This window comes from Chaetodon auriga, chromosome 15 (assembly GCF_051107435.1).
Source record: "Chaetodon auriga isolate fChaAug3 chromosome 15, fChaAug3.hap1, whole genome shotgun sequence".
In the NCBI taxonomy this organism is placed as follows: domain Eukaryota; kingdom Metazoa; phylum Chordata; class Actinopteri; order Chaetodontiformes; family Chaetodontidae; genus Chaetodon; species Chaetodon auriga.
The window spans coordinates 14,399,995-14,426,825 of NC_135088.1; the positions used below are offsets into that span (position 1 = coordinate 14,399,995).

Consider the following 26,831-nt stretch of genomic DNA (forward strand, 5'->3'; position numbering starts at 1 on the left):
TGAAATACGACTGTTTTAATTGCAAAAGGATACCGGTTAATACACTGAATGAAGCACTGAAACAAGCCACTGTGACATTGCAAAATACCACTAAAAAGGACATTGTAAATTTCCAAGAAAAAAAAGGTCATTCATTCGATCAGAAAGGCATACATATGAAAGAGCACAGGGAGGGAGCATATTTACACCACGATAAAGTGTCCTGTGACTCTTCAAAACAAAGTGTGTTGGGAGGCCTCCTCATTCAAGATGTTTAAAAATGTTTTACAAACAGCTGTTAACAAAGAACAAGCCTTCGATGTCCCATTTCATTTTTTTTTTTCTTTTATCAAAAGACAGTAATCTAAAAAAAAAGGCACCACTGTAGGTGATGAATTCACACCATCCATCTTACATGGTGGCGGGCCGGTTAACACAAGACAACCAACATTTTCTGTTAATGCTTTATATGCTGCAGCGTTGTAATAAGCTGTAGAAAACAAATCAAGGAAACAAGAACATTATTAGCGTGTAAGGTTATACAGAACCGATAGTTTGAGAAAAATGACAACAAACGGGAGTTTTTGTACAAAATGGTGGGTAAAGTGAGGTGTCCCTGCTTTTGGATGAGCTGATGGTATTAGCTGTTGTGCTGATGTGGCAGACAGCACTCCCTGCAGGAGAAAGGTGTAATTCACAGCACCAGATAGTTTGGTGATGGTTTGCCTTGAGCATTAAGCGACTGATGAGAACAGCTATTCAAAGCTTATCCAGAGGGCGGGCACCGGATCACTCGTAAGACATACAACTTTCAGACTGTCACACGATCACAATGGAACAACTGCATGGACATTTCAGTTTTAGTTCATTCCTTATTACGCTGTTGGGTATAAAAAGGCCATTCCTACAGAAAATAATTTTAACTATTCTTGAATCCGAATGCATAGATGTTCATCTAAAAGGATGCTACATGTGCAGCATTGTTTTTCAATGTATTGAGAAATCAATTGTGGTCACGCATTGCAATGCTGGCAAGTCGACATTAAAGTGTCTGATGAACAAGTAGCTCCCTGCTTTGTGCTTCAGTGTCACCCAATTTAGCGATTCTCAGGCTCGATTCCCTGCAGAAATCTGAGAAAACTTCAGTAGAAAAAGAAGTATGGCCATAGGAAGTTGCACACAGAGGCCTGAAAAAAGTACTAGTGTTTACAGCTCACGTGAGCAAAGTTAAAACTAGGCAAAAAAAAGAACCTAGACGAGTACCCTTGATATAAATTAATAAACTTTATAAAAATTTGAAACCCAAACATAGATTTAGACAACCGTTATGTTTTCATCTCCCCCTGAATCTGAGAACTATGCTGAGCCATGCAAAATAGGAGAGATCCCACTACTATTTAGCGCCCCGATAAAACACTCTAACTGTCTCAGATGAGGATGATTTAACCTTGATGCCGTAGAAGTAACATGCAGAAATCTCCAGGTGTGCTTCCTCCACAATATTTAAAGAATTTTACAACTGATAAAGTTACACATCTTCCCCTTTCTTATAATTTGTGATCTAAAAATCCTACTTTGGCTTTGAGACCTTTATTTATTCAGAATTTCACAGATTGTACGATTAAAAACATCACGCCCAGTTGTGGTGATAAACTGGCCTAAAGGGGAATTATTTAGACTTGGTCAATAAAAACTGTAAACTGAATGTATGTTGGCTTTGCTTGCTTTTTTCTTTTTTTTTAAAATGGACTATTACTTTTTTTCCTTTGGTTGTTTTTATGCACCATTAGGTCCTTCAAATCAGCTTTTTACATGCCCAAAGTTTCATAATCATTCAGTAATATCATGCACTGCAGTTTGTGAAAATCTACTACACAGAGGGTATAAACCATGTATAGCCTACTGTCTATGTAGAAGGTCAAAATAGAGGAAACACCAAAGTAAAGACTTCACTGAGGGCTTTGTGGGATGCTTTTTCTTGCAGATGGTTCCTTTCCCTGATCAGACAAGGTGAATGCCAATTATCGCCAACATTTTGAGGCCTCCATGGTTATGTTGGTTATATAATCTCTCACGACTATGTTCAGTTGGGAACATGAATTTTCACTGAAGAGGCATTTGTTTCTGACCAATAATCCTCTTCAGTCAGGAGCTGCTGCATCCCACACATCCTCGCCCTCTGTGGTGGGACTTCATGTTTTGGTTCTTCTTTTACTTTGACCATACCCTGTATCATGTTAAGCAAATGTTAGACAGACATTGTAGTGACATTATGGAAGCACAGCAATGAACATTGGGCAGAGATGTTACGATGGGTAGCTATACACAGTATTTACAGCGGGTTAGAAGGACTTTATCTGGCTTCACAGATTTCCTCTGACAAGGAACCATTACCTTTCACACCTTTAACCAGAAGGACAGGAGGACATGGAGGAACGTCACAAATACAAGTGATACAAAAGAGTCCGCTTTGACTAACACCCCTAAAAATACCCATTTGCTGCTTGGAATTCTGTGATTGAAACATTAAGTGCATCCTTTAACAAAACGTTGGAGACCAAAGTGGATTTTTTTTACACCGTGAAATCTGCTGGTCAGTGAACTGTGTGCCCTTTTGAGAGATACCTCCACATAGAAACATATGCCTGAACATTGGTGAGCTGATTGTTACAACGAGGTCAAAACTGATCTTTAAAGAAAAAAAAGTTTGTAGTTTGTGTTATTCTCAAGCAGCAAATGGTGTCATAGCCCTGGTGGCTAAGGCCTTAAAAAGAGACAAAGAGTGGTTCTCCTACACAACAGGTGGCACTGTGAGTGAAGGTGGAAAGCAGCAGAGGTATCAAAACTTCTGTGTTTCAGGCCATTAAGGAGGCAGGCTGCAGGAGGAGAGTCTACATCGATTCGCCGAGAGAATCGTCATCATCCAGAGATAAGGGCAGGTAGAGATCCTGCAAACACAGAGGGGCAGAGTCACAAGTGTTAAGTCAGAGTTAGCAGCATCAAATGATGCAGAGACAAAAAGATGACAGGTCAGCAGAGGGGAGGAGAGGCCCGGGTACCTTCTGCTTGTTGTTGAGGCTCGGGCTGTTGGGGGTGGAGGTGGGGGAATGCTTGGAAATCGGGGTGGAGAGCTGGCTGCTGGAGCCCGTCCCGTTGGCTGAGAGAGCCCACAGAGCAGAGGAGAGGGAAAGAGGGAGGGATGAGGGAGGAGAGGGGGGGGAAACAGGAGAAAGAGAAGTAAACAGTGTGTGGATTAGAAAGTGGAGCAGGAGAGGCCTGGACCTCTTTCCTTGGCTGTGGAGAAAAGTCATTCCTGAACTGCGGCCTCATTTGGCTCCAGCGTCGAGCGACGCTGTCGGTCCAGGTTGAGGTGGCTGACAAGCTCCCCGTTTGTTAGATGACATTTTATTCACTCGCTCTGCGTCCCGCCACGTTGCTAGGATTCCCTATGTGTGGAACATTGTGTTTATATCTAAGAGCGGTGCGATGTAATGTAGCTGTGTGTGTTAAGTGCTTTAAAAGAGTTTTTTGTCTATAAGAGATGAAAAGAATTCTGAAGACTATGAGCCAGATGGCCGGTGTAAATTTGAGCCAGCGAGTGTTGAAAACGCAACGCGGATAAAGCTTCATTGTTAACCAACTTAATGCCACTGGCTTCATTTAACCACTCAGCCAGATAAACAGGCGTACAAATGTAGACTTAACAAGCTGTTTGAACACTTTAAAAGGACAAATCGCAAGTCGTATTATCTCAAAATGAGTACATCTAAACATGAGCAGCTCTCCCACACATACAGAACAGGCAGAGCTTTTCTCTACAGTTGCCCACACTGTCCAGGTTTGTTCTTTTACATTTGATAGATTTATTCATCCTCTGTAGAAAACTGAGTCCACTGTGGCCACATTTAATTGAAGATCAATGAGTTTCATTGTGGGTTTCTGTCCCAGGACCATGCCAAACACACTTTTCAATGCATTCTACTCATTAAACCCAGTGCACCCTAAAACAAGTTGTTTATTTCAATGCCAGAGGCTGAAGAAAGAGCTGGTAACTGTGAGGTAAATTAGACATGTATATTAGACTGATATGACATGTTGGAGAACATGACCCTGCAGTTGAAGGCACATGCACACCTATTGTTGAGCTGTGGCCCAATAAGAGGCCTCCATACCAGTTGCTAACCAATCAGAGGCAGGAGAAGCGTTCAGAGCCAGATGGCACAATGCAGAACTTTATAGCTTTTCATGTTCGATTGTAATTGCACACTGAAGTATTTTGGCCGGGTACAATTTCAATAATATAAAAGTATACAGATTCTGTGGCACCTCCCTGGATCTGTGATCCTCATATTAACTAAAATAATTACACTTTTTGTCGTGTTGTGCAAGCTCTGTGACGGTGAGCCTTCACATTCACGCCAGGAAGAGCTTAAAGTGAAACTAAATGGATGAATATATTTGGCATATATTTATGTGGTTGTCTTGTTATTTTCACAGCTTTTAATTGATATGTTAAGTTGTTGGAAAAGAAAGATCCCAAAAGATTTCTTTCGGCCTCACACGGACTCATGGCGATAGGTGTCTAACATACACACTGAAGAGCAACCTGTCCATCCCCAAACCCTCCAAAATATCTTTTGGTGCTGAAGACTTTTTTGAATGATTGAAGGCTCTTCAAGTCTTTACATGTACTAATCCCGGTTAACATAGGCCAGTCACATACCTCTGACGCCAGTATCACCCTGCTGACCTCTCAGGTATTATAGAGGTGGTTAATGCTCCACAGTAAACTGCCTCCCGGCGTGTTGGCCTACCATCTGCCGTCTTAAAGGCAAGGCAGCCCCCATCAGTGATCAATAAAATATTCAAGACTGCTGAAGGACAGAGGGAACCCGCAGGGCTGGAGACCCAAACACCCCCCGCCACACATCATAAAGTGGCAGGAAACGTGACCTGTGGACTACCTGCTGCTACCACACCGCCAGCTCTGAGAGCATCAACTCTCCGTATTTATCCTACAGGGGATTTAACAGCTCACCTGCTCTGTCTTTCCACTGTTGGAGAGACACTGTCACTTGGTCATACTTCAACAGGCTTTAAACCTCTGCAGCATGTGGGTGTGCCATCATGCTACACTGCAGTAAGCAGTGGGAGAACTAATACAGTTCTACAAAATATAGAATCTTAGACGTGCATAATTTAAACCTGTTAAGTGAAACATGAGAAAAAGTGTTTTTGTTTTCTAATGATCTTAGTTTTCATGAGCGCTGTCAAAGAATTATATGAATGCACATGATCAGATTTCATGGCACCAACTAATGGTGCATCTACATAAAGTCAGATAGCTTTGTAACAAAGAGGTGCAGCACTGTACTCCAGTGTTAGCATAAAAGATTCAAGCACGAGCAGCAGCAGTGTCTCTATTATGCTCTACTGCCTCCTGGATATTATTAATTGTTAAGATGCCTGATTGTCAAACAAACAGCTGAAAGCTGTTTACAGTCTTTATTTTTCATGTTTAATTCATGACTTAAAAAAAAAGGATCTGCTTTAGTAACATTATACCAAATCTAACTAGATTTAGTATAAACACAAAGGCTGGTTTATTATACTAAAGTAAGATTTAGTATAACAGACAAAGGCTGGATTTTTACTGTCCCCATTCTCAGGTATTAGAGGGTTCTTATGGGGTGTTGGATGAGATTAAGGAGCTGATGTCATTTGGACCCCCCAGTAAAAACAGTCTTCAGCTCTTGAAGCACAACCAGACAACAGAGAAGAAGCAGCATTTTAACTCCTTTTCTGCAGTTTGTCAGAATCCAGAAACCAAAATGCAAATTTTAGTTACAAAAAGAGAAACAACAAAATTTCTCTCATTAGCATCCCTGAAATGTGCTCGCTGGAAGCAAACCTGAAGGTATTTTTTAATCATCATTTATCATCCGCTATTGATCCTGAAAGAGAAATCCATATTTATGCTCACCGTTCCCGTCAGACTGAGGTCAAAGGTCAAGGTCTGCTACAGACCAGCACCACCAGATCTAGCTGGGATTAAGCATTTTACAACTACATCTCCCTGCTGTCATGTCTCATGTTGTATTTGAGTTGACTTCCCATCAGCTGTCTTTGTTTTGATTTACAGGACACGTTGAGGTCAGTTTGTGCTGTACTTTAAAAAGGAAGCATCACAGTGGAGGTGACAGAACAGTGGGCTCACTCGATTCAGCAGGAGACTTGCTGCGTTTGAACTGACCAGGGCTCTTTGCTGAACCACGCTGAGATTTGGGTCCCTTCATCACCCTGCATTCTGTGGAAAGAAGCAGAAATAAAGTCACAAATCATCGCCTTTTTTTACCCAAAACCAAATATGCGAGTGATGCTTGGTAGTGCAGTTCTGTTAATCAGAATGGCAGAGATCAGAAAATGTAAAAATAACATGTTTTGGGGGGTTTATTTGCAGTAATTTGAATGACCTGATGACCTTGGACTGACCTTTCAAATAATGATTCAGACACTGGTTCCTTCCTGATCATGTAAAATAGGTAAATTAAATGTTGGATGCAAACTTCTCTGATTAAAATGTTTTGCTTCTGCAACAATAAGAAATGGAATTTTTAAAAAACACTGGAATAAAGTAGAAAAACATAAACTGAAGGTCTGCTCTCTGCATTCACACCAGCCTCAGAGCACACAGGCTTTAACTGTCAGCGAAGGCCAAACTGTGCACAGACGTGTCAACTAGAATGGATTTTATTGATGCACTTTGGCTTGAGTTAAACCAAACAAGACAACCAGTAGTAGGGCTCTAGACGTCACTTTAATGTACAATTATTAACGTAACTCGAACCTGAATGCCGACCAATTTGAACAACATCCATCTCTAACTGTCAGTAGTTTCACTGCCATCTTACTGCCTATTATACAAGAGTGATATCTGTTGCTTGTGAATTCATGAACATATATAGCAGTGAGCGCTTGTTTAAATCATATAGATATGTATGCAGTATATTCTGGGTCACTGTATTAATCAGTGTAGACAGACTCCAGACACTGCTACCCCTCCCTCTGCATCTTCCCCTCTGTTTGTACTGTCAGGCTCTCTCCTTCCTCCCCCTCCCTCCTCTCCCCCACTTTTGATGCTAATTATACTATCTGTCCTCCCTCCGTCTCCTGGGATCGCACCACGTCTGTCTTCTCGCTCTTAACCTTCACACACTGCTGGATACAGACGTACGCGCGTGTGCTATTGTTTGCAAGGTGTGCCACCGTGCCTCTGACAATGCTTCAGACTGGCAGCTTGTCTAGTCTACTCAGTGGTCTCGAAATAGCCCCCAAGTCGATCTGCGAAGATTCCCTCTCAACTGATGCTGTCGCTGCATAAGCAGAGCTGCAGGTGCACATGTGCTCCTCTCTGTCTGCACGTCCGTCTTGTGTTCAACATAAAGACTGTGAAAAATAACCACAAGGGATTTCAATCTATTTTGGTTATTCATGAAAAGCTCATTTCCAGTGCAGACAAAAGTATAGAAGGAACATTTTATAGCATGTGTGTCTCTGATTTTTGAAAACACTCCTTGAAAACACATCAAATGTAACTATTATAATCATGTTTGTACGGATAAATGGCTTAAAAAAAATCAGGATTTGAGCATAAATCATCCAGAGAGATGCGTGTGCTGCCGTAGCATCCATGTCATGCGTCACAGACGGGGCTCTCTCCTCCTCTACTCCACTGAGGCTAACTCACTGATGTCTGGATGCTCGAGACTCTCAGCAATTTTATTTAGTATTGCCCCAAGGTCATTTTCAACTGAATGAAACAATTTAGCTTTGGCTCCATGGGAGAGAGGCGGGGAGTACGCTGAAAGGAAAAGACCCAGATCATTACAAATGAACCGGCATCTCCATCCTACCAAGATTTGACAAGGAATCGAGGGGAGGAGACGGGATGAAGGGAACATAATGACAAATCAGGCCTGTATCAGCGCTGCGTTAAGATTAAAAGACATTTAGAAAGATACGGAATGTTTCGAGGAGGAGACATTAGGTGGAAGTGGGCTGTTAAAAATAGGGCTTTCAGGTCTGTGGGGAGCAGGGAGACTCTGCGAGAGGATTGGTTTTTACATTTTCTCTCCTCCACTTCTCAGCAGTATCAGCACCCGCAGATCAGCTGGCCTAAACATGTCACCGGACAGATTAATGGCTCCTCTTCTTCTCTACCTCTTCCTATCCCTGCTGCCAGCTGCAGATAACACACTTCCCTCGTCGACTCCCTCTCTTTCATGGCTTACCTCTCATATACATAATTTTTTGCCTCACGATAACCAAGCACACAGCTTCGTATGTGAATATAACATCATTCACAGAAAGAATACATTAGTATACATCTAAGGAGTCTATACTGGAACACTGGTAATATTAAATGACAGCACAGACGCGACTGAGATGTCACTCATGTGGACATTTTCATTTTCTATATACACACACAATCCATTTTAGGTGCTCAAGTTTCTTTCTTTAATCATTCTTCTCCAGTCCCTTCTCTAAAATATCTAATCATCAGGTCTATCTTCACAATATTATGTTTACTAGACAGATGAGATGAGATTTCAGAGTAAGGAAGTCTCTGTAATAGAGTAATAGTCCAGAATATTGGGAAAACTAACCCTCTGTGACTGCAGTCATTTGGCACATACAACCATAACATTAATATAGAAATTTCATTTGCTGCACTGCACAGTTTACAGTCTCGGTGACTCAGTCAGTGCATGAGCCAAATTCCTAAAATATGAAGTGCAAAACATAAATTGGATGCTTTCCACAAGCTGCTGTCATATGTACAATTTAATAGACTTATCTAAATCAAAACGCAGACATAAACAGTGCAAAAGCCCAGCCAAGTGTGTCTTAATGTATATGGATACATTTGTAGGTGTCACAAAGTCATTCATCTTTTCAGTTATAATACTTGGCCGTCTTTAGGTTGAAATTGCTGCATTTACATTTTTAATTAACCTTCTCAAAGGTGTGTTTTTTTATTGTTTTTCAATTTATATTGCATGATTATTATAAAGCTCATAGGCCTAGTGACTGTCACACACACCGTTATCATCCAGAGAGAAGTCATCCTGGGCGTAGCGAAATTTCTCTGGTCCACATGCAATGAAGACGTCATCCTCACCAAAGAAATCTTGAAGGCAGGTAACCTATGAAGCCAGAAGAGAGAAAACTTGAGACCCTGAATAATCTCATATCAACTGGTATCATAACAGAACCAAGAGTCTCCAGCCATGCTGCTGGCGCTGTGAGGCTGGACGTTAACTATGCTAAGCAAGTATAATGTTCACCATATTCACTACTTTTGCATGTTAGCATGCTAACATTTTGCTAATAAGCGATGAACACACAGTGCAAGCGAGGCTCGTGGGAATGTTATTGGTTTTGCAGGTATTTAGAAATGAACCAAGTGTTGGACACATTTAAATTTTGACCTAGTGCTAAATGTAAGTTAAGGAATCACAGAGTCATTACATTTTTCCTGAGGGGAACATGAATATATCTGCCAAATTTCATGGAAATCTATGTAAAAGTTGTTGAGATTTTTCACTACAAGTGATGGAGTGGTGGACCGACAGTACCATCCCTCAGGCCATGCGTTAACATGGTTAAAATGTCTGTTTTGAACGCTAATCAAGGCCTTTTTTGCACTTACTGAAAGAGTTACAGAACCCAAGACTATGCAATTGCCAAGAGAGGATTATCTGCTCATATTCATCTGATCATATCTGTGCTGTTACCATTCATAAATTAATAAAATTCATTTGAAATGCTGATTCAGGACTAATTAAAATGTCCTCTATACAGGCATTTCCAGCATGAACAAGCACTGCTAATAGCTGTGCAGAGGAAGCACCATGGATGATATGATCACAGATTTGATGGCAGAAGTGAAAATGTTGATTACATTTTTTAAAAAGGATGAACTCAGTAAACACACAGGCTTTTGTGCATGAATAAAAGTAAAAGTTAGGTCTTCTTGGGTGCCAGCCAAAGGATTTAGTTAGCTTCATGTAGTAGCAGACTGCCTTTGTGTCTTACTTGTCATGTTAACATGCCTTTAGCTACAGTAGGTACACATAACAAAGCACACACACAAAGGCACAAAAAAGCCCAAACAGAAAGTATAATGTTACACCTTTGCTGTAATGTTTAAATGATTCAACTTCCTTCCCCAGGGTCTTTTCTCTCTATAGCAGCTGTTGACACAATATGGCCTAAGTGGACAGATGTCTCTGGGCCACACCTTCTCCTATGCTCTCCATTATACGGTCCCTGTTACCAGCTCAGGCACGCCTATTAAAGCCATTCAGACTAAAAGCTCTGCTTCCCCTTGGTTGTTTTTTTTCCTGGTGCAGATGAGATTTCTGACAAAGCATCTCAGCCTCATTTACAGTTTGCCTTTCAACACTAGCTGAATTTTGTTCTTTCTCACATTATTGGATCAAGACATATGAAATGATTGACCCACAGAACAGAAGATTCACTCTGTCTTTATTCAAAGGGCTAATTTTGGGGCTGATTTTCTGAAAAGCACACGACTCACTGACTCAAGACTCTGCCTGACTCTCCGAGAGGTCCACGGCCTGAAAGATTACCCTGTGTTGGGACACTTGCCAGCATAGCCAAGATGCATCATGGTTTCCTTTGTGATACACATCCAAACTATGAACTGCAGATAATTTGGGAACACCCCACCCCATCAGCTGCCATGTTGACTCTCTGTCTTGCTAGACAAGCTAAAAGTGTGCGGTGGTGACTCGCTGGCGAGGCATCCAACAGCTGTACCCTTTCTGCGTCCCACAAGATACCCTGGATACAGGCCTGGCAGATCCTTGCCGAGATGGTGCTTTGACTCCAGGGATGAAAATCTAATTGGTTTTCCAGCCAGGGCTTTTCTTCTGTGTTCATTATCAAGAGATTAGATACATGTTACTTTCATTAGGTTAAACTGTTGTGTGGCAACAAGGGCACCTGACAGTTAATCATAAGATGGAAGCATTAAAGTGCTCTTTTTCCCCCAAGGCCAGCGGGCGGAGGAGAGGAGATGGAAATGGGCCGGATTGGGGCGGGAGGGTAGAGGCTAGTCCATGTTTTAATAGCTTTAAGAACAGAGCTGATTAAAGGGATAAAGTGTTTATCCAACAGACTGCCACCTTAATCTATCTTAACAGAATCTCCATTTGAAACGAAGACGCTGTCCTCTCTGCAGGTTTCTGAAAGGCAACAATCTTGTATTTATCTGTGCACTCATCGACCTAAGAGGGGAGTCAATAGAAATACCTCGAAACAAAGATGTTGCATGAATTTCAACATGATTGGACATGGTTGGCTTTCAAACCCGCACCATACAAACCCATGCTTGAAACAGAAGAAAAACAGCCCAAATGGTGAATGAGGTTTGGTGTCTCCAGCTTCCACAGCAAAAAATGATTCCGAAACAGCCAAGAGCTTTGCCAGCGACTTACAGAAGCATTGCCCTTGAACCAAGAGAAATAGATAGATAAAACCTACACCTATCTACGTTTGTAATGCAATCTATCAATGTGTTAGAAGCAAGGCGATACAGTGCAAAAAAAGCATGCTCTGAGATAACCTGGATTAAACCGCATGTTTCAAGAGCACCCATCCTCCTTAAGAGTCCTTAAAAACAAAAACAATGAATCCCTTGAAGCAATCCCACTAATCCTATTTCCTGCAGGGATCACTTAAGATCCAACATCATCTGTACAGTTACAGTGCAGATCTTTGACCAGTCCTCTTTGCATCATTAAGCCCACAAATCATTCATGTGCACTGTGTATCAAATGTCCCACAGACACCTCAACAATCACCCAAAGCTGGCCTGCATGTGCACAACGTCCTGATTAATGACATCACCATTGTCACTTGTTTTTCCTCTCACATGGGATGCCTGTCATGGGTTAATAGTTACTGTAACCCTCAGTGAATTTTCGCTCTGACATCTGTCGACAGTTGATTGAAGGGCTGTGGAAAATCGCTCTGCTTTGAATGTGATCACATCAAATGTAAAATGTCAGAGTCTCTTTGAAACGTGGCTGCAGTGAGGAAAGGGCAGGCCAGCCTGGGAACATTTGGATATAGGTTAAGAGGCATCCCCCCTCAATTTGAAAAGGTCAGTCGACGTCGTCAGCCAGATCCACCAGGCAATATGACATTCAAATTAAAGATGACCATAAGCTCTGTCACATCACTTTTACTTACTGCACATGCAAACCATGCAATTCAGTATTTATATATGTATTAGTGTGTTTATTGGAGGCAGGTGGGAGGGGTTTTCTGAAAAACTGGCTCCCTCCAGACTCCAGGTGCCCACCACCCTCTGTCCCACCAAGCCCATCCCTAATCTCTGCCTCACCAGCTGTCAGGACCACATGATCCCCTGAAAACCACCAACACCACCAGCAGCTATGCAGAGATCCACCAACTCCAACAACTGAATTATTCAAAGTTCCTTTGGCCGGACTCTGGCCAATGGTAGGTAGGTCATGGCAGTCAAGTGGTAAATATAGAAACTGGGCGCTATGTAATTCTGAACATGGTGACAAGAGAGAGGGCTACAAGTTTCAACAGATCCTGTCAATGAGCAGTTTTCCTTTTCAGTATTTGTTCTATAAAACAGAAAACTGAATTACAGGAGATGTGAGTTGTGACTTTTTGCCTTTTAGGGGATTTATTCATCAAAACACCAGGTAACAAGCTATTTGAGACACCAGAAATTCTGGGCTGAGCAGTGCCTCAAAGTTTTATGACTAATGTAAGGTATGATATATATATATATATATTTTTGTGTAGGAGATCATTATATTTTGGTCAGCAAAACAACATTCACTATCTCAGGTCAACAATAGTCAAACAGCAGCTTCTTGCCACAGCTTTTGTGTGAAGCAGCAAGAAGCATCTCTAAACAAAGCTCATGCATCCTTTGTCTTCTATGAGCAGCTGCTTGTCTGGACTTCAGCTCCTCCTTTCACCAGCACAGTTAGAGCAATAACGAATGAACGACTGATGACTCTCCAGGTCTCATCTCTGACTCTGTTGGGCCATGTTAATCGATCTCTGTGCTACTCGAGTAAAGCTACTCAATGTTGCATTATAATGTTTCGACTCTGTCGTGACCTGGGTGGCTCATCTGATCGTTACTTATCAGACAGTGAAGCCTTACCGCCGGCGTTAATGCGTCAGCAAATGGCCAGTCAGTAGAATCAAATGTAACTGACTACACTTATCTGCTGTACTCTGAAAGATACTGTAGAGGAGTAATCTCAGATTTATTTGAGGGTTTTCTTCTGCCCTCAAACAAATGACTGTGTTTTCTTCATGATAGGAGGGGATATGATTCTGGGTATGGTGTTAGGTTGAAGGCAGGATATTTGACTGAAAGGTAAAAAGCAAAAAAAAGTCAAAACAAACCTCACAGTGAACAAATTCATGTTCATTAAATATTATATTGTGTAGTCTCAGGATTACTGTGCTATGTGAGAGAAAAATGAGGTATAAAAAAAGATAAAGACCTTGCTTTGCAACCCAAGGGGAAACTCCCACACCATTTCCTTCACTGTAGGCACACAGACCTGATCAATATCAGCGCCTCTGCACTGAGTGGAATATTCCTCCAAAATACATGCCGTGTCTCCATTTTGTCCATCTCAACAGAAGGTTTCACACGCAACACAAAGTACAGAAAACAACCAGGGCTTGGAAATCATGTCAGGTTGTTTGCTTTTGTAGCGAACAGCTCAGTTGATGGATACAATTACTGGACGTAAGTCAAATCCAGCAGATCGAAATATAAAAGAAAGCCAATATTTGAGCATTGCAGTGATTTGTGCCGATCAAACAATGACTGTTATAGCCAGTTGCCTTTGTGACCTGTCTGTGACCTCGGTGCACTGGCACAGTGTCTGTCTGTGTGCTCCTGTAGGTGCTCCGGATGCATTTGGAGCACAGATGAGCCAGTTAGGCAGCAATATCTGCACAGTCATGGGGAGCAGCTGGTGCATGTTGTTTTAACCCCCACTCCTCCCCAACCCTGAGGAAGTAGGCTTTCCATTTGGCTGACTGATGTGGCCTTAGCATTATTAAATTGTGCTTCCTTCTCTCCCCCCCCCCAGGTCATGCTCACTTGTTGATGTGGTGCTTGTACAGAAACAGCAGGGCGGGGGGGCTGTGGGGGGATTCAGGCTTCCATGCTTGCTCGAGATGCTTCATCATGGGGACCACGCCCCTCTGTCAGCCTAGTTGTCTGTCTCCATGTAACACTGTATGTGTGTGTGTGTGTGTGTGTGTGTGTTTGTGTGTGTGTGTGTGTGTGTGTGTGTGTGTGTGTGTGTGTGTGTGTGTGTGTGCATGCGTGCGCGCGTGCGGGTGAAATGTGGCTGCAGTGAGCTCTGCTTAAGGGTGAGGAGCAGAGAGCAAGCAGGTAAGACCCATTGTAAAGAGCACACTCAGCGTATTACAGCCATTGTCACAAACCGAATCCATCACGGCAGAGCTTATTGCCATGACAACTGCTTCTGCAGCATGGCAAAGAGCAGGCAGACTGCGAGAGCACTGATAACCAAGGAAAAAGCAGGCTTTTCTTCCCTATTACTGGATGTATTTTAGTCGTTAAGAAGCCCTGAACCCATGCCTGTATCCATATCCTATTCTGTGAATAATCACTGCATGAGTTATTAACTTTTAAAACAAACTGGAATCTTTTGTTCTCTGGCAATAACAGTGTGACCTTGTGCCTGAAGCATCCGTTTCTTCTATCCTTCTGCTTTGTGGCTCTTTGTTGCCAAATCAATTTAAAAAAAAAAAAAAAGGACTTGCCGAAAAACCTCAGATACTAAACCAGGCCAGAATAATGGGCACTCAGATCTGTTAAAGAGCCCTCTGCAATGCTGCAGCCTGGTCAAGATAATCCAGAAGGACAAACTGCACGGCGGCACAATGTACCTTTATATTTCACAAAATGACATTTGGATTTGGCATCTATTAGACGAAAACCTTCCCAAAATGCTATTCAGATAAACAAGCAGTGGATCTTGAATGCAAATCAAAACTATTCTCCTATGCAGACACATCTATCAAAGAGGAATGAATACAAAATGGCAGCCAGCAATTAAATAAATTCTCTCTGGTTTAATGTAGCCTTCAGAAGCAGTGAGGGCAAATCAAGCATTTTTTTTTTCCCCCCCACATTTTTTAAAGGCACGGGGAATAATTATTACCCATCAGCTAAAATAAAACGATCCTAATTTGCTCTAAGAATGGAAAATGAGTCCTGAATCCACTGGCCCCACCCTTCCCGACTGAAGTGAAAAGCACCAGCATTTGAGGGGAAAATGGAAGTGATTTTGTTCACAACACTGACAAAGAGAGGAGGGCAGGCTGCCATTAGAGGCGACGCAGCACCGAGGCAAAGGAGAAAATCAAGTGAAAAGTATTAGAAAAACGCTACTAAAACACAACCAGAAGCTCCTTCCATCTTAAAACTGACCCTTTAAAGCTGCACATGCACACAGTCCATCCCATCGTGTTTCAAACCCAATTATGGGATGCATACAGGTAAAGAAAAAACATGACATGTGATTTTTTAAACCAAAGGCTTGCATTGATAGTAAACTCTCACACCCACTACAGGATGTGGTATCTGACAGACCAGTCCACACCAGCTGGGCTCTCTTTGTGCCTTGGATGTGGTCTCCTAGCAACCGGTCCCAGCAGCTATCGCAATGGAATGGGAAGAGGAGGATCGGCGCAGAGTCAGGGAGGGGCGGGCACTGCATCAATATTGCTTCTACCATATCACCTCCACCACGGAGCAGCTGCAGTGTGCCTCTGCACACAAAGACGCCGCAATACCGTGTGTAGCATTTCTCGCAATTCTGTGCATTGCATTGAAACTGGGAGTCCCGGGCACGATCAATCAGCGATCAACGGACACTAATTGAGGAACAATCAATCTCTATCTACAGTGATGACAAGAGAATTTGCTCAGATTGGGACAGCTGCCATATGGTGGCTATTAAATTCATTTTGTGGAAACATCTCATTACAAATGCATGGCGGAATTCAAGCTGGAAAAGGATTCAACCCTAACCGCAGTCCAGACATAAAAACAACGAATTATGAAAATAATAATCATATTCCATTAGATAATCACAAGATCCAAACATCTTAGCAAGTGTTTCTGTAGGAAAACCAGTACAAGACCCGGGGCAACCAGACTGCACCCCTGGGAGAGAGCATTAAAATCAAATTCCCCCATCTATCATTTCAGCGCACCTCCCCTCCTCCTCGCCACATGTGATTCGGACCGTATTAATCCAGAGGACAAAAAAAAAAAAAACTAAAGAAGTACAACACCTAAAGGAGCTCAGCAAGGCACGATCCCCACTCCATCTGTAATGAATAATAATACAGGAGAAAGGTCCCCGGAGGAGAATTAGCAAACATTTAACCAAATCAAAGAGAGGACGGAGGAACAGATGTCCATGTTCATATCCACGCATGCTTTCACGCCTGCTCCACATCCCCGCCTCTGTTAACTACCTGTGATTCACAATGATGTGGAAAGCAGAGATATGTGATCCATGCAGTCAGTTATGGGTGTGACAGGTGTGGGTTTCTTTGAAATGATCGAGAGATGAGATCAGAATCTGTGTTTATCTGCAAGATACATTTTATGATGCTGGTGACGGGTTTTGTAGTCAGAGGATCAATCCCTACTGCACAGAAATGTATTTAGGTCCAAATTTTGCCCCTCTATGCATATATAACCTTTGCTGTTTGAACCCACCACTCACTCACATTTTATTTACTGGCACACATGTTGATTTAAAGGTAGATGGTCCATCTAACAGACCTTTCCAGGTGGATGACCCTGCATGGTGGCCGTGCCTGTCCCTGAACACTGCTCCAATAAAGCACGATCATGAATAAAACATTATGTCCTTTTAGCCAGTGTGTTGAGAAAACAATAGTCTTCCCCCAGGGAGCGACTTTTAGGCAAAGTTAAAGCATTTGGCGATCAGCTTTTGCCATTCTTGTGCTTTTGATGCAGCTGAAATCACAGCTGAGTTTCCCATTTCCATTGTCCATACACTTCTATGAAGGAAGGAAGTTGCCTGTACAAGATATTAATGTACTTCAGTACAATGGTAGTATTGAAATGATGCACAGTTTATGTGACCACGGCAACTATCTAATGCATTCTCTCACAATCTGCTCTTAATTGTCTTAAAAGCAAAGCATGTGAAAGCATTTTATGAATGCAAGAGGCTGCCTGACTGGCGCCATTTAATGTAGGTGACATTGGGAAGAAACCTCTTAGACAAAAATTTATTCAGCTGACTGAACTTAGCAGGTAAGAAAATTGGGTAAGACTAGCTACCCAGGGTAGACTCAGTTAGCCATAAACCAACAATGTGTACCAAAGTATGCTTCAATGAGATACAGGATGTGATGTGCATCTTTCCCAGTTTAAATGTTGGGGTCAATTTGCTGTGCTTGCCGACAATTACCCTAATCTTGATTCTTTTTTAATTGGGGAGACAGTGCATTAAACTCTTACATTTATGTATATTAAACAAAGGTCTGTTGTCAATGTAAGCTTTTCCTGCCCACAGCCATCCAGAAGAAACTAAACGTTTTCTGTGCAGGATTTTTCTTCCTCGTGGGATTGCAGTGCCCTGAATTCTGTTTGGCTTCAACAGCCGAAGGGTCTCTTAACTGAACACCAGAGAACAGTCAAGGTTACCAAAGACACTTTGCCCTGTATTCTGTGGCTTCTGTTACACGACACAGGAGATGTCTGTGTTTTCAGCCTCAACATGCAACTAAAGCACCATCTCAAAATGGGGATTCATGCTGAGAAGAGAAGAGAAGAGAAGAGAAGAGAAGAGAAGAGAAGAGAAGAGAAGAGAAGAGACATGAAGTAACATGAACATTACGTAACATTAAAGATTCTGTGTAGAGTAAGTTTACGTGCTTCAGTGTCTTCACTGGCATCAGCTACTTTCATATTTTAACATAAAGGTTTTTCTCGATCCATATTCTCACCGCTTTGCTAAACTACCAGCCTGCACCATCCCAAATGTAACAATGGGGACAAAATGATCAAACACAACAATACAGGGCTGGGCTCTTTGTGTGCTACCATAATGGTTGGAAGACAGAACTTCCCAGGACGTCCCAGCTTTTCAATGCCCGATCACGGCCTACAACAAAGGCCAGGTGGACAGGATACTAATGACCTGAACCACAGACAGAAGAGTATGTTGCATCAGACTGAAAGTCACAATAAAGACTGTAGACAATGCAGGTCAGTGAGTACACAGCTTGTTCTCATGGATGTTGGAGGTTCTCATGAACCGTCGTGTCATTCCTGACTGAGGGTAGCAGCGGACAATAGCATTTCTGTCTGTTTTTGGCATTTCCGCGCAAATAATTTTGTTTCCTGCTTTCCTTTGATCCTGATACCTGCCTGGGTGCGTGTGGATGTATGAATGACGAATTGTCCTCAATCCTGACCACAAATTTTCCTATTGTGCAGCTTTGCTTACACACTGTACTGTACCTGCTTTATACCCTCTAGAACAGAGGCCCTATTATTTGGATTTTAGAAGGTCTTTCATAAGCTCATTGTGACCCAATGAACTCTGGTTTGCAGCAGCACCTGACAGAATGATGTAAGGTGGGTTATGACTAAAAGCGAGACATACCTGCTTGCCATCAAGTGTGTAGATCCTCTTGACAACCCCGCTTTCAAGTTTAATGGCCTCTGTGATGTCGGTGAGCACCTGCTCGAAGGAGTGCGCCGTTTTCTTATTGAGCAGGACGCGCACGGCCTTGCGCGGCTTCACACCGCTGCGCATCACCGTCACTAGCTTGGGTCGAACAAAGTCCTTGCTCTCTCTGGGCTCGCAAGCAGCCTTGGCAGCTAAGGACTGCATGTTCTTCTGGCTCGCTGAGGCCTTTACATTCACGGACCAGTTGGGGTTGACGTTCTTTGTGTAGTCAACCTTCTTGTAGAAGTTCTCTGATGCACAAACATAGCTCTCCCCTGTTGACAGCAGAGGAAAAATTGGGTTAGTGTGTTGCAACACACTCTGCTATTCAACTTTGACACCTGAGAGTCCCAGAGGCGTCCACACAGAAACATCTGAACCTGCAGGAACTCAAATTATCATCATCTTGGATTTCATCTCACATCGATCTAGTGTAACAACTAAAAGTACTTTGTGGAAGTAGATAGCACATACTGCAGATGGTGTCAGTTTTGTTTGCAGACGTTTTGAGAATGAAAACAGGCTTTGAGTAACCAGATTGTTTCAAGAGAGACGTGTTGCTATTGAGTTTTTCAAATGTTATTTTTGATCCGTGGATCCCCGCAAACCAAATGCCCTTCATTTCCCATCGTATTAAGGGAAAACCTGGAGTCTCAGGAATGGATATCTAAACACCAAAACTACAGTATCTGATGGGTTAGATGCCCGTAAACGGGAATGTCTGCTGTTTTTGTGATTTGAAAAAATAGCGATGATTTCAAGTAGGCTAATGTACAAAATCCTTTTGAGGAAGGAAAACAGCGAAGTTTCACGCTAATGTCTTTTTATTATATGTGCTGTAGCTTGAAATTGCATGTCTTTGTGTGGTGCTGAGGAAAAAATGAGGAGTTTAAGCTACAAGGTTCTCCCATGAGACCATAGCACAGATCAGTCCAACAATACCTGCTTTACAGCTCACACTGACAGGAAGAGCAACACAGTAGAGACACATCTTCACTTATTAAAGATTCATTGTGTTTTGATTTTAAAGCATGCATGCCTTGGTTTAGTTAAACTTGCATTATAACTATCCTTCCAGATGAAGGCTGTTGTAAGACTCACTGACTTCCTTGTTGGACATTAAAGGAAGACTTTAGTCATATGGGACAAAGCCGTCTTTTACCATTTTTCAAAATAAAAAATTCACAGAGTTAAAATATTCTACAGCCTCATCGGAAATGTACTTTTCCTAAATTGGCTCATCTTTCCTCCGATTCACTAAATAATCCTCCATTTTCTTCGCCATTATCGAGCTCCAGTCTTCACAGCAGATTGTGCTGTTCTTGGCCAGACAGGGAGAGGAGTTAAAGTAAAGACGAAATGCAGCAGGGGGAGAGAGATGGAGAGAAAGAGGAATTTTGACAAAAGGGGGAATCCAGAAGGCAACAATTAGGCCAAATGTGGAGAAATTACAGCAAAGACAAAGACACAAAACAGGATTACACAGTGCAGAAGAGATTGAGCAATTAATTATATCCCGCAAGAGGAAGCACAATGAAATGCCCCCCACCACCCACCGCGCTTACTCTGCTGCCCCTTCTATACTGCAGTCACCACACACACACACATGCAGAACAGCACATGCAGGCAGACATCTCTCCTAAGCAGCTCAAGGAGCAGAGATGATCATCTCATTCTGAACAAATTAAACCGCGGTTCATCTTCTATCTTTGCCCCAACTTCACCCCGTCCACCTCATCCCACTGCTTTAGACGAATCTCATAAAGTAAAGTTGGTCAGCAAGCGGGCCAGAGAGTTCGGTCATTTAACTGGGTCTTGAAGAGATTCTTGAAAAACATGGTTGTTGATGGAAAACGGTGAGGAGTTGCCAGGTTAAACAGTATTCAGCACATTATATTAAAAAAAAAAAAAACTTCAGCGTCAATGTTAGAGAACTTTTACTTTTCTAATCCTTTCCTGTTTTACTGGATCTTCATACCATCCCATTCACTTACTGAACAAAAGCTTTGTGTTGCTGCATCTGGACAAAGGTTTCACTCAAGTATGACTTTCCCCTGGCAAGTCAATGCATGGATCATCTTGTCTGACACCAAGTAAACACTCCATTCATTTACCAAAAAAAAGATTCCAAATCATCTTTGCTGACTTTTACAGCATGAATCTGTAAGCACATGAAGCAGTTCTGGTCAGCCTTCTGATGCTAAAAATATAGACTACACCATGATGGCAGCTGCTCATGAAGCTGTCTACCATTTATACGCCTCCATCTATTAGACGCAACCACAAACTGATCAGAAAGAGCACGAAGAATCAGAATAAGAATCAGGAAAATCCTCTTTTTCACTCTAAAATACAACAAGGTGCTGCTTTAATTGGGATTGCCGCCTGCTGGAACTATGGATGCTGATGGAGACGGCTGACATTAAAAACTCACACTTGCGACTTAATAATTAGATGCTCATGTCGCCAGTTAATGATCCATTTATCCTGCTGAGCTGCAGAGAGCTGACTTTACAGCTCAGAATGAACCCCTGTGAGAGTCTAAAGCTGAAAACCCAAAATCTGAGACCAATGAGTTCCTTTAAGACCAAGAACGAAGACCAGTTTTCAGCTTTATAAGCAGGTTCATGGAATCTTTGAAAGCAGAACCAGGAAATAGTGTTTAATATGAGTAATAGGTTGTGTTGTGAATGTGGCCGTTTCATTCAAACAAGGCTAGATTTCTCCGTTTTTAAACATTTCTCATGTACATTTCCTCACGTTCATTTCATTTTTAAGACAACTTCATAGCCTAACAACATGTAGGATGTGCAAACAGCTGTGCAAAGTGGACCATGTCACATGTCCAAAGTGACCCTTCAGATTAGAAGTCGACACATCATACGAAGAGATTACAGGAGCCTAGACGGAAAAGATAAGACTTCTAATCTCAGAACTGGAAATGTTATGCTCCAAAATCTTCTCAGCACAGACACTGATTTGAAACTGCAGATCATCTTTAACACGGTGGCCTATAATGTCTCAGTTTGGTCTCAATACAGCAGCTCGACTGCGGAACAACCTGACAATCCAAATGATCCACTGTCTCATGAAGGAGATGGATTAAATCAGATACAATAAGTGCTGGGTGCATTCTACTAAATATGCTCACCTTCCTCTAGCTCATCCAGGGTTGCGATCTTGCGCATGCCATCAACAGTGAAGATGAAGCGGACGCCCTGCGGCAAGTTGATGTGGTCAGAGAGCGAGCGTGTGAGGTCAGCCAGGAGTGAGTCAAAGGTGCGAAATCGGTCATTGGCCACGGCATACACGATGCCCTTGAAGTAGCGGTCTCCGTTGCGGTAGAAGCGCACCTTTTTGGCTTTCTTCTCATTGGTGAGGGCCTGCAGAGTGCGCGTGCGGTAGAAGCTGCAGTGGGCGCTGTGGGTGGGGCTGGGAAGTCCATTCATGCGCCCACCCCGCGGGGTACGGGATGCCTTGTCTCGCTCGTCAAAATGTCCAAAGTCTAGCTCCATGATGACAGAAAGTTGTGATGGTTGTGGCAGATGTGCGGTGGTGGGGACCAGCTCCGGAGAGTCTAGGAACAGAAGCAAAACAATGCATGTAATGTGTCAAATGCAGCACTGTCATTATCGGTTTTGGCTTGTTTCCAAAACATGGACCATACAAGCTGTTCGAAAAGCCAACTAACAAACAAACTAGGTCTGATTAGCCATTTTAATCTCTAGTATATAAGGATCATTTTCACCAGTCACCCGCTTAGGTGAGCTAAAGTACACTGCACAATGACTTTTTAGTACAAACACAGAGGCACGCATTTTCTTTACATTTCATTTCAAAAGCACAGGAGGCATCTCACTTCTGTGATTTGGCCTTGAGGAAATGAATTCTGCAAATCTGCCATGCTGGTAACGGTTTCATCTGCATACAGGAGGACTATGAATGAATCCACTAACTGACAGCAGTGACCGGCAGCCTTGCCTCAAACAGTGACACATCCTGACCACTTCAAAGAGCATCAGCTGTACTATCCAAAAAAATATCCAGATCACCTTCAGTACAGGGTTTTAGCACTTGAACTACAATTGTGCAGAATATTATGGTGCCTCAATCCCTGAGTAATTCAATGAAAGCCATAGACGATTCAGTTGCCTTCCACCTTCTGCAGATTTCATACCCTGTGGCACCAGACAGAAGCAAGTTTTTAATAATTAGATAATTCCTTTCCATGAAGTGTTTAAATAATCAGAAAGCTACAGTCGGGGATTGTAATGGTGTAGATTTAGGCATGTGAAAATAGGATTATACACAAGGATGAGATTAAGGCTACCTGACTGACTGAATAGCATGCGCTAATTGAGTTTTTCACCAGCAAAGATTTGATGATAAACAAATAGAATATCACATAAACACTGTCAGGCTATAATTTATTAACTGTAAAGAAACTGTCTGTTAAAAGAAGATTTATTGTTGCTTATTCAACACTTTGAGCCAAGATAGATCCATAAATGGCGTACACCCACACTGCTGCGGAGCAAAATGCACAATTCATGTGTTAAGGTGATATATTTTTCTTGGAGTAACATTACAACCCAGTGCCTCATCTGCTTTGGCTAAACTGCTGTATGTAGCAGCACATAATACGTCTCTGTCTCGTCTTCTTTATTCCACCCACACACACCTGTGAGCAGCTGTCTCACTTGCCCAGATGAATCAGTATCTCAGACCAGCTAACACAGTTCAATGGAACAGGTCTAAAATATTTCTTTGATTGATCATTTGGTAACTTGCTTATTGTTGGTTTAGATGTCTGAAATTGATTTGTCTATTTCTCTGCTGTTCACGTGTCCAGCTGTTAAAATGGTGCCATTGGGTGTAATGAATATGCATTTAGTGAAGTGTCTGTGGCACAAACGCATAACAGTGTTGAGAAAATTGAAGTAGCAAGAAAACCCACACTAGAGTTGGGACATACAGGCCATGTTGAAACTGTAACTTTTATTAAAAAAAGCCCCAAAATATCAATGTATGTACTCTAGAACAGCATCCTGGGTACGGCTAATGCACTGTATATTAGTCCGAATTTGAAACCATACTGTGTGTGTACAAGATCAGATGTCAAAGTCATGTTATACTCCACAATGGTACATCTACTCTGCTAGGAGGAAAATAATGAATTCTCAGAGCAGTGATTAATATTTAAGTGGAGAGAGAGTTACAGTTTAAGTGTTATCGGTGCAGTTCTCCCGAAACTTCAGGTTTCACCGCATTACAACTGGATTTGAAGTTTGGTTGAAGCTTTCATCGTCTGAAAGAAAATGTTCAACCTGGTTTTTTTTCTCCCTTTTCATTTTCCAAAATAGCAGGGATTTGAATTTCGCAGGAGATCCTGTCCTTCCTGCTTCTTGGAAATTATGCAAACGACGCATCTGTTCGGCCAATAAACAATAAACCACTTATGCTAGGGGACGGACTGGCTGAAGGCTGGAGAGCTTTTCTATTTAGAGACAGCTCTCTTCTTAACCTGCCACCTGATGGCCACAACTCAGTCGTCCAAAGCCACAAAAACTCTTTAAACCATTGCTCTCAAACTGAACACTGACACTCACCCATAAAAACACCCACATTAAAGAGAAAGTTATCTGTGGCCCACTTAAAGCTGTCATTCACTGACACCATCTCATTTTCATTATACTGTTCTTAAAAAATCTGTTTAATCGTCTTCCCCAAAGAGATTCATTGCCCTGTTGAACCCAGTCGTGCATCCTTCTCTTGCAGGTCAATTAGCTTACAGGACCTGACAATATTGACTATGAGGCCACTGGTCTTTGAACGCATCACATCTCTGACTGGCTCATTAACAACACATATGCAGCATGTTTTTTAGGATGATTAAGTCACTTTTTCCTCAATGATGAGGATGAAGACCTAACACCACAGTTTGGTACCTTCTGTCGCTGATTATTCCAAGTTTTGCACCATTTCCTAGCTATTTTCAACCAAACCTTCAGTGAAAAGGCTGGTTAGTTCAAGGTATCAATATTTCAATACCATCATTTATCTAAATTGATTGAAACTGCATCATGATAATGTGAATTAACTCTATTGTGTTATTGTTGAACAAGATTCTGAAACCTCTTGTTTCACGCGCCTGAAGCGTTTTGTCTGACACGTGCATGACAGCAGCACAGGTTCATCGCTTTAAATGGAACCGAAATGACAGAAGATGAATCAGCAACTATTCTGATAATCAATTCATCATTCCAGTCATTATTCCAGCAAAAATGTCAATCATTCTCTGGTTCTAGGTGACATGAATATTTTTAGTTTTTGGACTGTTGGTCAGACAAAACGAGACATTTGAAGATTTCTCCCTGCGTCTCTTTCACCCTTTTCATTCCATGCATGTAAACCAGCAAATTAATCAACGTCTAATAAAGCTCATTTGTTCAGAGTCTTTAGTATTCTTTAATCCTTCATTGTCCTCCGTGGTCTAATGCCCTATATGATGCATATAAGCATACAGTAGAGAACCACACTGACAAGCAGAGACGATTAAATAAAATAGAAGGAAACATGCTGCTGCTGCTGCTGCCGCCACCCACCCCTGTGGCGGGGCCCTCCAATCCCCTGCTAACCCCTGGCTGTGCTGCTGACTGGGGTTTTATGACAGGCACACTGATAGGGGTGGGCCCTCTGTGGAATGGGTGCTCCTCAGCTGACAAAGGCCAGGTTTCGAGCCCATCTGCCGCACTAATGGGCAGAGCGAACGGTGACCCTTCCCCAGTGGAAGCATCAACTAGGACAGTCCATTGTCTCAAACAGGGCGCCTGCTTTCAGAGTGACATCACCATCACTGCTGCTGCTGCCTGCTGGAGGAGCAGCCGGCTCGCTCTCCAGCAAGAGTCCAGAAAGTCCATCTTCTCAATGGAGGCAATGGTGGTGCACTGATTTCTCTCTAAGCCATCAAGGCTTTTCAGTGTTAAACTACATGACATCTGGCTTTACATCATCACTGCCTCTTTTGAATGATCATCATGCACTCCAGGCATTTAAGAACAGCTGAATGAAAATCACCACCACAGCAAAATGCATGGATCCCCTAATGAAAGCCTCTTGTGAGCATTAAAAGCAGCGCGGCATCATTGATATTTTTGGCTGGTTCTGTGTTCCAGCCACCCACACAACACCCCGGTGACTACACACTCCTGACAAAACCAGCAGCACATTATGACTCCTCCAGTCATCCTCCTCAAAGCTGATCCACGTACAGCCTTCTACCTAGAAACACCCAGTTTTAAAAATCGCAGCCGCAAAAGGAAGAAAAGTTTCATGATGGCACACTTCTCATTTATGACGGATGAGTGTGGCCACATGGCAAAGAGCAGCAGCATAAAATTCAAGTTTTTTCCTCTAGGAAAAAAAAGGGGGCTGGGTGGGCGCACACCTACTCGCAATCCACCTGCTCAAAACGCACATCTGAACACCTAAAACAAATCCCCCCGCACAGAAACACCCACAATGTCATCTCAACTTGCCCACACCAAAAAAAATCACAACCATCCCAGTCTCATTCCCTCCTTTTTGCCGGGAAAGTCTGCGGACAATCCCACCCAGTAGCAGACTCACCTGCGTCGCTGCTTGCGGAGTGAAGGGAGTGTGTGCGCGGGGGAGTGTGCGTGAATGTGTGAGTCGATGCTGCAGGATAGCGGCACGCCGTCTCTCCCTTCGCCTTTGTCTGCTTCAGTCTGAGAGCCGGAGCCGCTGCCTGCCTCACTGGAGGAGCCACTGGGTCCTAAAGCCAACGGGCCCTGGACCCGCCCACTGTGGAAATACCCGCGGTGCCAGTCAGCGTGGGGCTGGGGTGGAGCTGACATCAGTCTCACCAAAGGTACATGGGCAGTGAAGGCTTAAAGGAGGCTATTATCTGGAGTAATGGGTGAAAGATGAAAGAGCCTATGAGGGATCTTAATGATGAAAGAAAGGTGAAAGTAA

General features: G+C 42.7%; 1 protein-coding gene across 2 annotated transcripts; it reads right to left on the reverse strand.

Moving 5' to 3' along the window:
* Positions 1 to 26,627, reverse strand: LOC143332547 (neuronal migration protein doublecortin-like). 2 transcript variants are annotated; one of them, XM_076750129.1, is made up of 7 exons: positions 26,466 to 26,627; positions 21,988 to 22,413; positions 18,771 to 19,111; positions 9,083 to 9,185; positions 6,233 to 6,286; positions 3,039 to 3,136; positions 1 to 2,927 (listed from the first exon to the last, which is right to left on the reverse strand). In XM_076750129.1, the coding sequence occupies exons 2-7, from the start codon at positions 22,349 to 22,351 to the stop codon at positions 2,871 to 2,873; spliced, it is 1,017 nt and encodes a 338-aa protein (XP_076606244.1). In that variant the 5' UTR covers positions 22,352 to 22,413; positions 26,466 to 26,627; the 3' UTR covers positions 1 to 2,870. The 2 variants fall into 2 exon arrangements, with proteins under 2 accessions (XP_076606244.1, XP_076606245.1); XM_076750130.1 differs by having other exon boundaries at positions 6,197 to 6,286; positions 26,466 to 26,600.
* Positions 26,628 to 26,831: the final 204 nt, after the last annotated feature.

What these genes read in the sequence shown, in the direction of transcription:
- LOC143332547 (XM_076750130.1), bottom strand. Translation starts at nt 22,351, where the DNA reads ATGGAGCTAGACTTTGGACATTTTGACGAGCGAGACAAGGCATCCCGT. An exon ending in ACACACTTGATGGCAAGCAG is followed by an intron (nt 9,186 to 18,770) that starts GTATGTCTCGCT and finishes CTGGCTTCATAG; the next exon opens with GTTACCTGCCTTCAAGATTT. An exon ending in CAAGTCTCCTGCTGAATCGA is followed by an intron (nt 3,137 to 6,196) that starts GTGAGCCCACTG and finishes GGGCTCTCTCAG; the next exon opens with CCAACGGGACGGGCTCCAGC.